This window comes from Solanum lycopersicum, chromosome 2 (assembly GCF_036512215.1).
Source record: "Solanum lycopersicum chromosome 2, SLM_r2.1".
In the NCBI taxonomy this organism is placed as follows: Eukaryota; Viridiplantae; Streptophyta; class Magnoliopsida; order Solanales; family Solanaceae; genus Solanum; species Solanum lycopersicum.
The window spans coordinates 62,719,190-62,735,460 of NC_090801.1; the positions used below are offsets into that span (position 1 = coordinate 62,719,190).

The window sequence follows — 16,271 nt, forward strand, 5'->3', positions numbered from 1 at the left end:
AATTTTTTTTTATCAAATTAAAAAATAAATGATATAACCGTTTTAAATTAGGATGTGTTTGGTAGGATTGAAACTATATTTTTCAAAAAAAAAAAATCTATGTTTGAATGAACAATAAAATTTAAAGATACTTCTAAAAAAAACAAATTTAAAGTAAAAATAGGAAAATGTTAATTCTATATAAATTGTCTCTTATCTACTCCCAACATAGCACACCTTCCACCCCCACTCAATAGTATTTAATTCAATAATATATAATATGCTTGATATAACAATTTTTATTTGCTTACTTGCCAATCATCAGAAAACCCAAAAAAAAAAAAATCAATAAATTCCAACTTGTATTTCAGTACCAAATATATCCTTTAGTAATAAATATTTTGTTTATACATAGCACATATATTAGACTCTAAATTTGATTTTCAAATTTTAACTTTAACCTCGAACTTTTATAATACACATACAGACACTTTAACTGTCTAACTTTTAAATAAATAAACACATGAGTCTTACATGACAAAATACATGTAGGATACCACGTAGGACAAAAAATGACATGTAGAATGACATGTGTGTCTATTTGTTCAATTTTATATAAGTTTAAGTGTCTACTTATACACATCCGAAGTTGAAGGACATAAATATAATTTGAAGTCAAGTTAAAGGACATATTTATGTATTATGCGTTTTGTTTATTTAGTTTTGGTCCCTTTAGTTTTTGCAAAAATTATTTACAATGACACAAATATGTACTTATCACTTATGTTAGATTATATTTTTAAATAATTCTAGTATTTTATTTCTTACATTTAATGTTAATCGAATACGTTACATAAACTAGAACAAAAAAAGTGTATATCTTTCACCTTTATTCAAAGTTTACACATATTTCTTTGTTTAGAAATAAGTTAATTATAATTTTGTTTCTTCCTCTTAAGTCACGATTCCTTTTGTTTTTTCCCCCTAAGGTTATAATAAAGTTTCAATAATTTAATCTTATACTCCATGCCTAGTTTAACAAGTTAAAGCAAAACAATATTTGTTTTAACATATTGTAAAATTTTAATAGGTCTTCAACGTACTTCTAGCATTGTTAGACTAAAATATATCAATCACTTCAAGAATTAAACATTATCACGTAACCACCTTAATATAAAACCATTTTCTTAATTTGTCCGTTAGTTAGAATTGTTCCCTAATATTAAATTTACAAATTGACATAAAGAAGCTCCCATTATTTCTCTATCACGTCAAACTACAATATAATTTCTAATCAATTTTATTACTATACTCCGTTTGGATACACACAATTTTTGTGGCAACTTTCACATATAACAAATATAAAATTTATATTTGTATGCTATAACAAAGCTTGCATAATTACATTCCATATCAAAACATATATATGTATAATTCGCTATACATATATAATTGAAGCGAATGGTATAAAACGAAGTAGAGACTTGGACAAAAATTTATATAAAACGAATTGTATAATTATAAGTGTTTAGAACAATTATATGCAATTTGAATTTGTATAAAATGAGAAAGAGAGAAAGGCAAAAGATACTTGGATAGGGAATATACAATTGAATCGAATTGTATAAAACGAGAAAGAGAGCAATTATATACAATTTGAATTTGTATAAAACGATAAAGAGAGAAAGGCAAAAGAAACTGGCAGGGGAGTATTTTTATTCTAAAATTGTAAGTGTATAGGACGAAAATATATGTATTTGCATGTGTATATACAATTTTCTCTCGCTTTATACAAACAAAAATACAATTATACATTTCATTTCTGTTTGTATAAGCGAGAGATGCAAAGATGGCGAGCGAGATCTGGGAAAGGGGAGAGATTAGAACAAAAATATATGTATTATATAATTTTCTCTCGCTTTATACAAATAAAAACAGATTTTATACACTTATGTTTGAATAAAAGTAAGAGGAAGCGAGCGAGAGATGTAGCGAGAGAGGAGAGTGGCGAGAGTTTGAGGGAGAGAGATGACTGACAAATAATTTGCTACGGGGTACAATTAAATCAAAGGGCGCTTATAGCAATTAATTTGATATATTAGTTTGTCTTACATATAACTTTTTTATTATTTTTTTGCTTTGGTTAAAAAGGTTTTATTTTGTATTTATCTCTTTCCATTATCTGAAAGGATAATGAATATATTAATGAGAATGATTACGATAGAATCTTGTCATAATGGAGAGTGATGGGTCGATTTTAAAAAGAAATATAAAAGAGTCGGAGTTTAATTTAGTTTTTTAAAGAGTCGGAGTTTAATTTAATATACCAACTTCCATTGAAATAAATACAACCATTTGAGGTTAGAGAAAAAGGCATTAACTAATAATTGAGAGAGAGATATTAGTAGAACAAAATAGAGTAAAACAAGGAATTCAAATCTTACTTATTATAGAATCATATGTTTATCATTTTTTCGATTTACTAATGTTTTATTTTGTAAAAATTCTATTGCTAAGTTGGTTAAAAGTCAAATTATTGCTATATAGGAGTTATTTAGGTGCTTAAATTGTATATTTAGGTTTTTCATTATTATATACTTCACAGATTACAATAATTATTCTTTTTACAAAAATTAAATGAATTGTGGTTATAATTTAATTTGTATTTATTTTTTAGGGTAAAAAAATGAACTTTTAAATCAAGTGGATTCATAAAAGTCATGTCATTAAGAATAAGATTTTAATGCTCACTTTAATAGTTTACAAATAAATAGATATACGAATTTACTATGATGCAGTAAAAAGAGAAGTAGATCAAAAAATATAATTTTCTTTTTTTTTTCTGGCAAAAATTATAAGCAAAACAAATTTAAATCTTGACATAAAATTGACCCAAAACGTTTTAGAAAATAAAAGTAAACTAAATTATTGTGCCTGGTTTAAAAAAGAGGCAATTGAAGAAATTATTATTCTAGATCTAGATTAGAAAGGTAATTGAGCTGGTTAAAATACATGGAATCATATAGTAATATATAAAAAATAAAATAAAATAGAATAAAAAGAAATTCACAAGAAGACATATATAGTACAACAAAATGTTGGAATATTCGCCCTTTCTTGAGAAAAAGAGAGTAAATGAATGGAGATTCATAGCCACAAGACTTTGCTTGAAAATCGCCTTTAACATGACAATACCTTTTGTCTCATATTTTTTAGAAAACATTTCTAACTTTATAATTGTCTTATTATTCCAATAAACAATTATAAATTGATATTATTATATTATTTTTCGATCAGCATTAAATTTTTAAGAAGCAAGTGTATTCACACATCAATCAATACATGACAAGTGTTATTTTAATTAAAAATGATTCTTTTTCATTTTAAATTTTTCTTTTATCTTTTTTTATTTTTTATTTTTCTCTCTCTATTACTTTTTGGATTTTAATTTTGATTATTTCTTTCTTCATTTTCTTTTTTTCTTCTTCACCTCCACCCCTCATGTAAAATTGAATCTCACTCCCATTTTTTTTCTTTTCTTTTCTTAATCTTCTTCTTCTCCGGTCAAATTGTATTCATAATATTATTTATACTTTACTAAATTATTGATAATAAAATTAATTATTTTTCTAAATAATTTAAAATTTGAAGTATCATCAACTACTCATTTTCATATAAATTCAAAATTAGAATCATAATTTTAAAAGAATAAATTAATTTTCAAAAATTAAAAGAATTTAATTGAAATCGGATAAAACAAAAACTATATGATACTCCCTAATCATCTCATTAATTTAGCTTATTTTCATATATTTTCAAAACTAGAAATGATAATTTTGAAATAGTCATAATTCTCCGAAATTTGAAAAAGTATAATTGAAATTTGGATTAAAAAAATTAAATAATACCTACTAATCATCTTGAAATCTAATGTGCTTATCAAATGGTTCGAATGTAATATAATGTTTAGATATAGTCTTAAATTAAGGAGATAGTTAAACTAATAGTAGTAAAAGGGGAGATGAAATTGTGATAAAAAGTGACATTTAAAGTGAGGATCTTCAATTAAGATGAAAATGATTTTTTGAAGAAGAAGGAAGAAAGAAAAAGAAAAAATAATTAGGAGAAAAAGTTAAAATAATAAGAAAAATAAGAAAGTGTATTTTATAGCAAAATACTTGTAAAAATAAAATTATATTCATTTTTTTTGCTTCACGCTCTTTAAGATAGTGCATACACTCTCTATGTCAGGTGGACAATAAATGATGTAATAATATCAATTCAGAATTGATTAGGGGGTAATAGGATGCTTATAAAGTTTAAGTGTCTTTTTGAAAATTCGGAACAACTTTCAGGTGTCACTTTATATCTTTTCTCTTCCTTTTAATTTGTAGAAAAATTTATGTCATTCAAGACTACAAACATATTTTTTAACGTTTTGTATACAAATCATTGTATAAAATGTAGGGAATTGAATTTTTACAAATAAAGTGAAAATACAAGTCAATTTATCAGCGTAGTTACTAAGCTTCTCCCTCATTATATTTGACTTGTTTGTAATTTCGATGGAGTTCTTCTTTAAATGTATTTAGATTGTTCTATAATCCTAATATTCATCTTGAAAGTGAACAAAAAAATTTACATTAAACAAGTGTTATATAGATCAAGTGTGTTGTACCTGCATCCTAGATTGAGACGGATTTACATATTTAATAAGTTTCTTTATACAAATATATTGTTTGAACAAAAAATACATAATTCAACAGAATTCATATCTAAGCTTCTAACTTCACCTCTCATACATTGATTTTCAATCACATTATTGTTCATTTGACCTATTATTGGCTACTATATGGTGTCCGAAACGTTCAACGTTGCTAAAAGAATTGGAGAAATTACTTAACTATAGAATCTTTCTTTCCATAATTTCTAAAATTCCCTACCATTTCAAAATATTTCAAAAATCTCTTTTTTCCTCTTTTTCTCTCATTTTTCAGATACAGTATTCACATCCCTTCAATCCACGATTTTGTTCCTATTTTTACGCCTAAAATCACTCCCATATATCAACAATTACATCAATCACTCAATTTTTAATTTCAAATCTATTCTCTCTAAAGTGTATCAATTTCAAGTTCCTAACGAGGTAGGACTATTTTTTCATCAGTTTTTTTATTTCCAGTTCTTTAGATTTCGTTTTTTTTATAAAAAAAAGTTATTGTTTTTATTTACAATATTCTTATACATATGAATTTTGCTCCCTCTTATTAGTATGGTACCTTGTGTTTTTTATTTTGATGATGAAAACTTTCATAAAAATAGATCTAATCAACTCATTATGATTCTAATGATGATGATTGAGTTGAAAATAGATTCAAAAACAATGACGAATCATAATATTTAGAAGACGAAGTCGAAGAACGATGAAACTTATCTTTTAAAGCAAATGTGGAAGAACTTCATCTCGGGTGAGTTATTTTTGGAAAAAAATTAGATATGTTGACAACAATGATACATTATCATATTATTTTGTATCTTTCTTTAAAATCCTACGAAATTATATACAAAATTCTAATTTTGATTCTTTTTGTTTTTTGATATATTGTCACTAATCTATCAACTATATAGTATAAATTATTTTGATGAGATGTAATTTGCAGAATAGTGTATAATATTATAAAATAGTTAACCATGATACTTAAATAAAATATAATGAATATATGATGTTTCATTTAGTATCAGAAACAAATATCATCAACTGGTATTTAGTATCCGTTACTATTATTATCATTGTATCAACTAAACAATAGGATTCTTGTACTTGCTATAAAGTATCATGTAATTAACTCTTTTTGTTCAAATTTAGTTTATTTTTATAATGTACATGTAGAATGTTTATAGTGACGGTTGAATATTTGTAGTTGCCTTTGCTGAATTTTTTAGCGATAAAGTCAACATCCATCCAATGATTCCCGAAATGACTACCTTCGCACAAGATATGCAACAATATTATGAAAGTACGATCTCGACAAGGTCAAGGTGGGATATATTAGCGATAGCGATGATCCACTAAAGCTGAAGAGCTATTTCACTCCACAACAATAAGATGACTTGGTTCATATAGATTGGTGATTATATACAATTCACAAACATTTTTCTTTTAAAAAAATACATTAACTAATATTTTGGAGGGTTTATTATTTTTCAAATTACATTTTCTCAAGTTTTACAGTTTTTTTAACAAAAAATATTTATTTTGAATATACTAATTGATATTGTTAGTACCTTGTTAGTTTTGTCTACTATAAGTATTTTATACATCATATATTATCTGATACAAAATATAAAAAATTATGTATATCATACACGATTATAAGTATTTATACATCATATATTTATACTTTATATTAATTCTAATATAGAGTATATTACAATTAATATATAATTGATAGTATATTATTAGCATATACAAGATTTTTCAAACCTTTATATTGTATATGATACACCATTATTTTTTATATAACAAAATTTGTATGTATCACAACACCTATTACTATATTTTTATACTTGATACAAATCAGTTAATTTTCAATATATTTAGTACCTTTGGTAGAAATGACTACAGTTGATACTGCATTATAAGCTGACACAAATTTGTCAAGTAATATATTATGTACATGATACACAATTATTATTTATCATGCTTTCAATAGCACAAATTGATGTGTATAAGTTTATACAAATTTACCAAAAAAGTATATTAAGTATATGATACACAATTATTATTTATCATGCTTTCAACATCACAAATTGATGTGCCTCGTAAAATTAAACCTAATACTCTATATTTACAATTGTTCCAATCCTCTAAATGTGTAATATATTTAGTATCTTTTAACATCATGTCTCTTATCATATACACATCACAACTCTCATCCGGTACATTTACAGTACTTGAGACTATATTATTCGATACAAAAAATTCAAAGAATTAAGTATCAAATTCATTATGTTAAACAAATCAATGAAATTTAATAGCATTTTCAGTACTTATAAGCAGTTACATATACATTAAATTATTTAACCAATACGACTTATATTTTATAAGTAACTTTATATCAAACACAAAATAATATACATATGTATACTAGGATTCACTTTATCAAAAATTAACAATAAATAGATATAGGCAAAACTGAAAAACGTATCATTACAATTTATTGGATTGAAATTAGTAAGCTAAGAGTACTTTTTTAAAGTAAACATTTGTAACAATGAAAAGAAATGTTATAATTTGAAAATTATCAGATCTGAAAAAATAAAGTACTCCAAAAAGGTATTGATCAAGATTCTTTTGGGAAGAAATACAAGTTCTTTGATTGTGGTCTTCTTGTCCACAAAGCCCACAACAGTTAATGTTTGATGTTAGTTTTTCATCTAGATTTTTCTTTTTTTTTTTCTTGATCTACTGGACATTCTTTTGTATCTTGTTGGTAAGACAACTTCTTTCAAGACACAATTCGAAAATGATCAATCACTTTTGTCCGACATTGATTCCTTTGCAACTGCATAACACAGTAATACATAGATGCAATTGTACTAAATTTAAAATAATAATCTCTTTTGACATTAAAGGTTCAAGAAGCCAAAACAACATCCCAAACCAAAAGAAAATAAAATGAAAAAACAACTATAAAAAAGAATCAAACTTGTACTCTTTTTTTTTGAAGAAAAATGAGAAGATTTCACAATTTTTAATTCAAAAATGACTAATTTAGTTAGAGGTTTTATGAATATTGATTGGTAAAATTGTTAAACATCTGTGTGATTCGTGGGGTTAATTATAATTTTCTTTTTTAATCCCTTTTTAAGCAGTAAACTAGTAATAACAATTTAAAAATTTAAGTATCCGTCCGTTTTAATTAAAGTATCGATCTGCAATATTATGTATCCGAAATTATATAAAAATAGGAATTTTTGATAAATAGTGAAAGAGTAGGGAGAGAAAGTAATTTCTATCTTAGACTATGTGATTTGCTTAATTTTTACAGAAAAAATTGTTCTTTGGGCCGAGAATCCAGTGGGTCAAAGCAAAAGGTTTTGTGGCCCAACTAGCAGGGGCAATTAAGTTCAATCAACAATTATTCTTTCACTAAGAGAAGTTGTGGTCAACTGATAAATAATCCATCATTTTAAACAAAAAGTCTCAAATTGAAGTCTACTTGAGTACAAAATCGTGTTTGTCTTTCAATGTAAATATCGAATACCGAATAATTTTTTTCTTTTACTAATTTTACTTAATTTTGAGATATGATCACTCTAAATCATAATGAAATTAAAGTTGAAGGATAAATTTTAACTTTGTAAGTACTCGAATATATATAATTTATCTACTTCACGCTGCTGGTGTGTTATTAATGTCAAAGGGCAAATACGAAACTATTTGCTAACGAAATAATATGAGCATACAAAAAAAACGACAGATACATTTGAACAATATCAAATAGTATATTAATAAATTTGAACTTTCCCAACTAAATAAACGGCAATGATATATATTACATTTGCTTGATAAACAATTTAGTACTTGTTTCATTTTAATGTATGTGAAATGTTTTTAATGGTACATGAGATTTTATTTTTATTTTATGAAAAGAAAACTTGTCCCTTTATTCTATATTAAGTGATTTTTTAAGGTTTGATTTTTATTGTTTAGAATAATTATATTGTACAGAGTTTAAGATAATTGTATAATTTTTCCCTCATATTTGCCCCTTTTTTTTTTGTTAATGAAATTTTATATTTCTATGAGTTAAATGAACTTCTTATAAAGTTATATTTACAATAAAAAATATGATTAAAATTATGTCTTTACATATTTAAATTACTTATTATGTCGTAAGTTATTATGTGACACATTTTAAAATTTCAAATTTTAATTGTGAAATTAATGCATAAAAAGTTCAGAAATTTATATATTTTAAACTTATGAAAAAAAAATACTATAAATCATAATAATTAATAATTTATATAAAAATTAATCCTTAAAAAAATTATTTAAATTAAATGTAGAAATTGGAAGTCCATGAACCATGAGTACATGAGGTGGTGTTTGGTCAGATGGACCGGCTATTCTTCAGCGGTTCACGCAAAATGTGGCGCGCATTGCTACCGCTCTCTCCACTTCCTTTTTTCCTTCGACTTTCTTCACTGCCCTTTCATGGCGACTTAAAGTCATTCGCAATCTGAAGAATTCAAGACAAATCAAAATCAAATAGCTATGGCTCGGAAATCCTTTCCGATCCTAAAACAACTCATCCAACAATCGACCAATCGTTGTTTTACCTCTACCGTCTCGCCGCGAGCCGTCACGCTGATTCCAGGCGATGGCGTTGGTCCACTGGTAACCGATTCAGTCGAACAGGTGATGAAGGCGATGAAGGCACCTGTTTACTTTGAGCGATACGAAGTGCGTGGTGATATGAAGTGTATGCCGGAGGAAGTAATTGATTCGATTAAGAAGAATAAGGTTTGTCTGAAAGGAGGGCTAAGGACTCCGGTTGGCGGAGGTGTTAGTTCGCTAAATGTGCAAATGAGGAAAGAGCTTGATTTGTACGCTTCCATTGTGCATTGTTTTACTCTGCCAGGGTTGCCTACGCGGCATGAGGATGTGGATATTGTTGTGATTAGGGAGAATACTGAGGGAGAGTATGCTGGCCTTGAGCATGAGGTTGTTCCTGGTGTCGTTGAGAGCCTTAAGGTACAGCAATTTTCATTTTGAGAACTTTGTTATTTTAGTATGTGAAGTGAGTTTGTTAGATTCGTAATCTTTTGCTTAATTCTGCTTTGTGAAAACTTTTCCCGCATTGAATTTAAATTTTGATGAATATTGAATGTGTTAAGAAAATGACTACCTAGGTTGCTGTCCAAAGGACCTCTCTTAATAGGCATGTGTGTTTAGCTAAGACAAACACAAGGATGCCAAAATGCCTAGAGTCATGCTGGTACAATTTTGTCCTTTCAGGAGCCTTTATTGACTATTGCAATGAAGTGGGTCCAGATGGTTCGGATGGATTATATAGACAACTCATACTAGTATGGGATTGGGCATAGTTTTTGTTGTTGTATCCAACTTTACTGTATCTAAAAAATGGGATCATTTACTTTTTAAAGTAGGATTGGACGTGTAGATGGCTCTCATGTACATTTGGGTACTCTGAATCCTCAAATTGCTAAAAGGATGTAACTATTTGGTGTTCCAAATGTGCACTTATCCTTGACGATTTAGATCATAGTCATGTTTAGCCCCTTTGTTGGGTAGTGTGCACAAGGCCCTATGTATGACAGTAGGGGGCACAACAAACCCCTGATTCCTTAATAGGTTAGTATGGCTGCTATGGCAGGCCCCATGTTGGGCACAGTGCACATTATTTGATTAAATGAGGAGTACCTTTTGCGCTCCATCCTTATGCTGGAGGGTGCAATTTTTCAGAAGCATTGCATATCTTCTTCATTTTATGACATTATTACCATGTATAGAATATGCTTGATAGACGATGTAATCTTGAGTGAAGTGTATGGATTGTCAGTTGCAGTTGAACCTGTTTGATCTTGGTTTGTGCATGAGGAAGAATTGCATAGTTAGAGCTATCTTTACCTGGTCACAACGTTAGAGAAATGGGCCAGCTTAGCAAGATGGACATATGATATTTTCTTTATAACATTCTTTCTGTTGTAACATTACCAATTTCTGCCTATGTGGTTTAATGATATTCTTATTATGCTCGTTTCTTTCCTCTTCTATGAAAGAGTTGTTTTTTCTCTTCACTAATTTTCCTTTGTGGTTCTTATTATATCAAATCGTCTGTAAAGTTTTCCTGTTCCACAACTTGCTTCATCCCATACTTTCATGTGTTCCCTTTCCAGGTGATAACAAAATATTGCTCAGAACGAATAGCAAAATTTGCGTTTGAGTATGCTCATGTGAACAAAAGAAAGAAGGTCACAGCTGTGCACAAAGCCAACATTATGAAACTTGCAGATGGTCTATTCTTAGAATCCTGTAGGGAAGTTGCAGCTAAATATCCAGAAATACAGTATGAGGAGATTATTGTGGATAATTGCTGCATGCAACTTGTCTCAAGGCCAGAGCAATTTGATGTCATGGTATGGGGATATGCTTCCTTGGCTTTTCTTTTACTAAGTCCTTCAATTCTAGCTTCCTTTATAAATCTGATATCTAATGGTGTCAGATAAGTTTATCACAAAATGAAGTCTAATGGCGAGTGCTATCAATCTTGTGTAATCATTGAGGAGAGGATGGGCATACTGAGAGCTTGTCCTGTCTGTTGTTTGTGTGTAGTTGGATAATTAGCTTGACTTTTGAAGTTCAAAAATTCCTTGAAGATGCTATGAGACTAGTTCATATGGTACTCGGCTATGGATTAACGACACGCAAATGATATTGGAAAGTGTGTCTTCACAGAGTTGCTTACGTAGTCAAAGGGCCTACCCTTGGCAGCGTGTCTCTAGCATCTACTTTGACCTCTTATTTTGTGTTCTTACTGGTAATGGTTGAGAAAAGTGATGTGATGAAATAACAAAGTCCAAATGACAATGTCAGCAAAAATATTAAGAGTCTTTTTCCTTCTCCTTCTACAACTTGAATAATCTTGCACCTGGGATTTCCGAGCGTCCTCTTTGATTTTCTTGTAAATAATATGAATCAGCGAGCTCGACTACAACAACACCATACCAAAGTAGTCCCACAAAGTAGGGTCTGGGGAGGGGAAGGGGGAGGGTAGAGTGTATGCAAACCTTACCCCTACACTCAGCGGTAGAGAGGGTGTTTCCTATAGACCCGCAGCTCAAGCAAAAACAAATCAAAGCAATCCAGAAAAAGAAGTAATGGATGTGAAAGTATAACAAAGCATGCTGAACAGTAAATACAACAAAATAATACAATTACCGAAGCACAAGAAACTATTAGTATGAATCAGTGAGCTTGATTGGTGGTAAAAAATGCTTGCGTCACTCAGTGCAACTTAAAGGAAAGGGAATTATGTATTGCTATCCCGGCAGCTATTTGGTGGACTACTCGAAGAGGATATTTTTCAACACAAACAAGAGAACGTACATAGTCTTAAATTTAAATGTATTCTTTTTCTTTCTTTTTGTATAAAATGGCAAATATAAATGTTACTTAGAATGTGAGGCCGTGCTTTACTTTGTTTTAACTCCTTACACACTCTGTTTTAACTGACCGAAGCTTGTAACTGGTTCAATGTTCCATCAAGCCTTTGTTGCTTGTCATACATCTATAAAAGCTTACCTTATAAAAATAAGAATATCACTGAGAAAGTATGGATGGAAAAACATTTAAGATTAGCTAAGGCAGGTATCTTCCCCTTGTCTTTCTCATGGTGGGTTTTGTAGATTAAGAGTCATCAGCTTTCCTGCATCGGTCCAGAAGCAAGTTTTAGTGTTCTATTCTGCCTCTTTTTATTAACCCCTTTCCTCATTTTGATACATCGCTGATAAGATTGTTGCTGAAGTACAAGAAATTGCAATTATGTAGGTGACTCCCAACCTCTATGGAAATTTGATTGCAAATACGGCTGCTGGCATAGCTGGTGGCACAGGAGTCATGCCAGGAGGTAAATTTCTGATATATATATATATATATATATATAATTATTTACATCTCTCTATTATGCTAAGTTATTGACTTTGGCTGGCATTAGCTGTCTTTTTTTGGTCTATAGATGACAATTTGATCTTAAGATTTTCACTAGTTAAGATACCCTTCATTTGGTGTCTAATATGTAGCTCACATTTCATCAAACATAATTCTGGTGATCTAAACCTGTTAAACTTTCTGGCAGCTAAATGAGCAAACTCCTTTGTAGTTTGATTTCTTGGTAGCTTAAGTCTAGCTATACTGCAATAAGAATGGAAAATTGATCCAATAAACTCTCTAAATGGACAGAAAAATCATATCTTATAGAACTTGAGGTACTTGAAAAGAAAAAGAAATACAGTGGATGGGCGCATCATCTGTTGGACTTCAGTATAACCAGATTGACATTAGTGCTGCGAAATCAAGGCAGAGGTAGTGGAAATCGTTGCAGATTGAGATTACGACACAGTCATGCCATAGGTTAAGCAGACTCAGATTGCAAATACATAACCTAACTACAAAAAATTCATCGGTCAAGAGTATCAGATTTAGACAATCTTATGCACATTAGGTTAGAACAGAGAAGTCGTCTGCAGAGGTTGATTATCTGAGGGCTAGAGAATAGCTGAAGTCGCACAATATTTAGTAGAGGAGGATATAGAATTTCAATATAAGAAATTTGGTTACACTAGGGATTAGGTCATCTTAACAAATGTTTTTAGTTTGAAAACCGGAGCTCACATAACCTAGCTCTCTCATTTGTTGGAGGTGCAGAGAAGGCTCAGAACATGGGTAACTAAGGTGAACAACACATTTTCACTGTGGATAGTATTAGCATTATCCACATAGTCCTTGTCCTCCAATTTCTGTTACTAACTGTTGTTTCTTGTGCCTCAGTTTTCACATTATTTTGTTGTTCTTTTTTTGTGTGTTTTCATTATTATTTGCTATGTCTTTTTTACTTTGTATTTTCTCTTCGATACCTGTTTGATATGCATTCCTTGAGTTGATGATATTTCAGAAACAACCTCTCTACCTCCATGAGGTAAGGGGGTAAGGTCTTGATATACTTTACCCTCTCCAAGCCCCACTAGTGGGATTTCACTCCTGCATCTCAATTACCTTGTTCTGTGTTGCTTTTTCTCTTCATTTTTCTATTGGATGGATCTTTATGTTTTTCCAAACTTCACTGTTGGCTTACTCAGTTAGCATGTCCAATGTAAATGCAGCTGGTCAATTATTTTTGTGGTTTCAATATCTCTTGAAAGGACTTTGTAAGTTCCAACTTCCCAATGGGGCTGGTGCGGGTGAACCATTGTGATGCTTGACCCAAAGTCTCTACATCGCTTCTTTCCCCCCTCCTCCATGACTGTGAGTAGAAGTGTTGATAAAGAAGCTTCTAGTATAATGATATCCATTTGATTACTGGTTGGTTCCTGAATTGGTTAATGCTCTTTTGCTTATATGGGACAGCTCAGACTAGTTGCTAATACTTAACAAAGTGCAGTAGAACCCTTTTTGTGAGTGCTTGCTTCTTCTCGCGAGGCATCACCAGTATGCTCATCAGTACTTGTTGATAATTTATTTGTTGGAAGAAAGATTAAAGCCTCATCCTTCTCTATTCTACAGATCATTTATAGTGTTTATCAGGGAACACTTAAAGTATTCTCAGCGTTTCCTCCTCAAGTATTAGGCCGTGTATGAGACATAATGTAGGACTGTTGTTCTCTCAGGTAATGTTGGCGCTGATCAAGCAGTTTTTGAGCAAGGTGCTTCCGCTGGGAATGTCGGCAATGAAAAGATATTGAAGCTTAAGAGAGCAAATCCAGTGGCGCTTCTTCTGTCGTCAGCAATGATGCTGAGACATCTTGAATTTCCGTCATATGCTGATCGTTTAGAAACTGCTGTAAGACATGTAATAGAAGAGGGAAAATTCAGGACAAAGGATGTTGGAGGGGATAGCTCTACTCAAGAAGTTGTTGATGCAATTATAGCTGCTTTAGACTAATCGGAATTGACAGTCGTCAAGTTTTTAGGAGAATTATTCACTGTCCAGAGATCTACTTGGCCTATTTTTTGCACAGCTGCAATTTTGTTTTAACTTTCTGAGAATATTTGCTGCTACAATTCTAAATTATCTTTTTTTCATTGGTTAATAATTCAAAATGGATGCATGACTGCTGTCCGCGCCCTGTGCATAAGAACCTGTAAAAGATCACTTTTTGCTTTGTCCATATTACTTGAATTTTGCTTCGTGGTGATACATGTGACCTATTTTTTTGTGTTTAATTTCTTTGATCTTTGATATTTTAATTTCTCTGTGAGCAGTGGTAATGCATGCCCTCTTCTTCTTCAATTATTTATTTGAGATCTGTTTTTATTTTATTCTGCCATGTGTAGTGGAATCTCCTCTCTTTATTTCTCTCTTTCTTTGTCATTTCATTCCTTTGTTTTTAAAAATATTTATTTTTTCCGTGGTTACAGTGAAATGACTGCTGATTCGTACCTTAACCTTTTTATCCCTTTTGTTATTGTTTGTGTTCGTTATTTTCTACTTCAAGAGAAAGACCAAATCTAAGATGCACCTTTTTGATATTTTAATTAATTAAATGGGAAAATAGTGATTTTTAATCCCTGCATTTTTGTATGATTCTAATTTTAGTCTCCAGTGTTGTTTGATTACGGAAAATTAACTTTCAATTATTTAAAGCGTGCGCTTAAAGTTATTTATTTATTAAAATGACTATTTGAAAATAAAATAAAATAAAGGGTTGGTGATTCCAAATGTTTGAAGATTACATATATAACATTTAACTTATATTTTATGTATTTTTAAAAATATACAATTAGAATAATTATTTTAAATTGTATATATCATATATAATTCTACGAGCTTTTAGAAAATCACCAACCCTTTAATTTATTTTATTGTATATATTTTAAAATAATCATTTTATTAAAGAGTTTCTTTTGTTAGTTTCAAGGACAAAAACCACATACTTCACATAATTGAATGTTAAATGTACATAATCAAATAATAACACATGAACTAAAATTAAAATTATACAATAATACAGGAACTAAAATCACCTCTTCCTCTTAATTAAATCTGTTCAAGTGGACATACTCCAGATCAATATCGCCATTTTGCTTAAAATGAGACATATAAAAAAATAGTGATGTAAGGGTTTATTCACGCATTTTTTTTATTTTTTTTTTGGTTTTGCATCCATGTCCGATACTTATATTGAAGCCCAACTAAATCTGAATTGCTACCTAACAAAGACGACTTTATAGCAAAAAAAAGAAAAAGAAAAACACAAACTCAACACCTCTTTGATTTAGGATGATGGTCTATTTACCTGTCTACCATAATCTATGTCCATTTAAGGCTTTTGCCTTAGTCACCAAGTTTTGGGTTCTCAAATTTTTGTAAAATAAAATTATGTGTTAAAATTTTTATAGAAAAATTAATTATTTATGATAAAAAGTATAAAAAATTTTAAAATAAATTATTTTATCCACTTTAACATTTTTTGTACCTGTTAAAAATAAGAACTAATAGTGAAAAGTGTTGGAAAAACTGAATTACAAATTATTTTTTATTTATTTT

General features: G+C 29.7%; 1 protein-coding gene across 1 annotated transcript; it reads left to right on the forward strand.

Annotated features, from left to right (window-relative positions):
• Positions 1-9,064: 9,064 nt before the first annotated feature.
• LOC101253647 (isocitrate dehydrogenase [NAD] regulatory subunit 1, mitochondrial-like) lies at positions 9,065-14,947 on the forward strand. The gene is made up of 4 exons (XM_004232505.5): positions 9,065-9,739; positions 10,906-11,145; positions 12,557-12,635; positions 14,392-14,947. The coding sequence occupies exons 1-4, from the start codon at positions 9,260-9,262 to the stop codon at positions 14,664-14,666; spliced, it is 1,074 nt and encodes a 357-aa protein (XP_004232553.1). The 5' UTR covers positions 9,065-9,259; the 3' UTR covers positions 14,667-14,947.
• The last annotated feature ends 1,324 nt before the right edge of the window (positions 14,948-16,271 follow it).

Excerpts from the sequence above, each read along its gene's own strand:
- LOC101253647 (XM_004232505.5), top strand. The coding sequence starts at position 9,260 with ATGGCTCGGAAATCCTTTCCGATCCTAAAACAACTCATCCAACAATCG. Across the intron at positions 9,740-10,905 it reads GTGTCGTTGAGAGCCTTAAG|GTGATAACAAAATATTGCTC; the intron begins GTACAGCAATTT and ends TTCCCTTTCCAG. Across the intron at positions 11,146-12,556 it reads CAGAGCAATTTGATGTCATG|GTGACTCCCAACCTCTATGG; the intron begins GTATGGGGATAT and ends GCAATTATGTAG.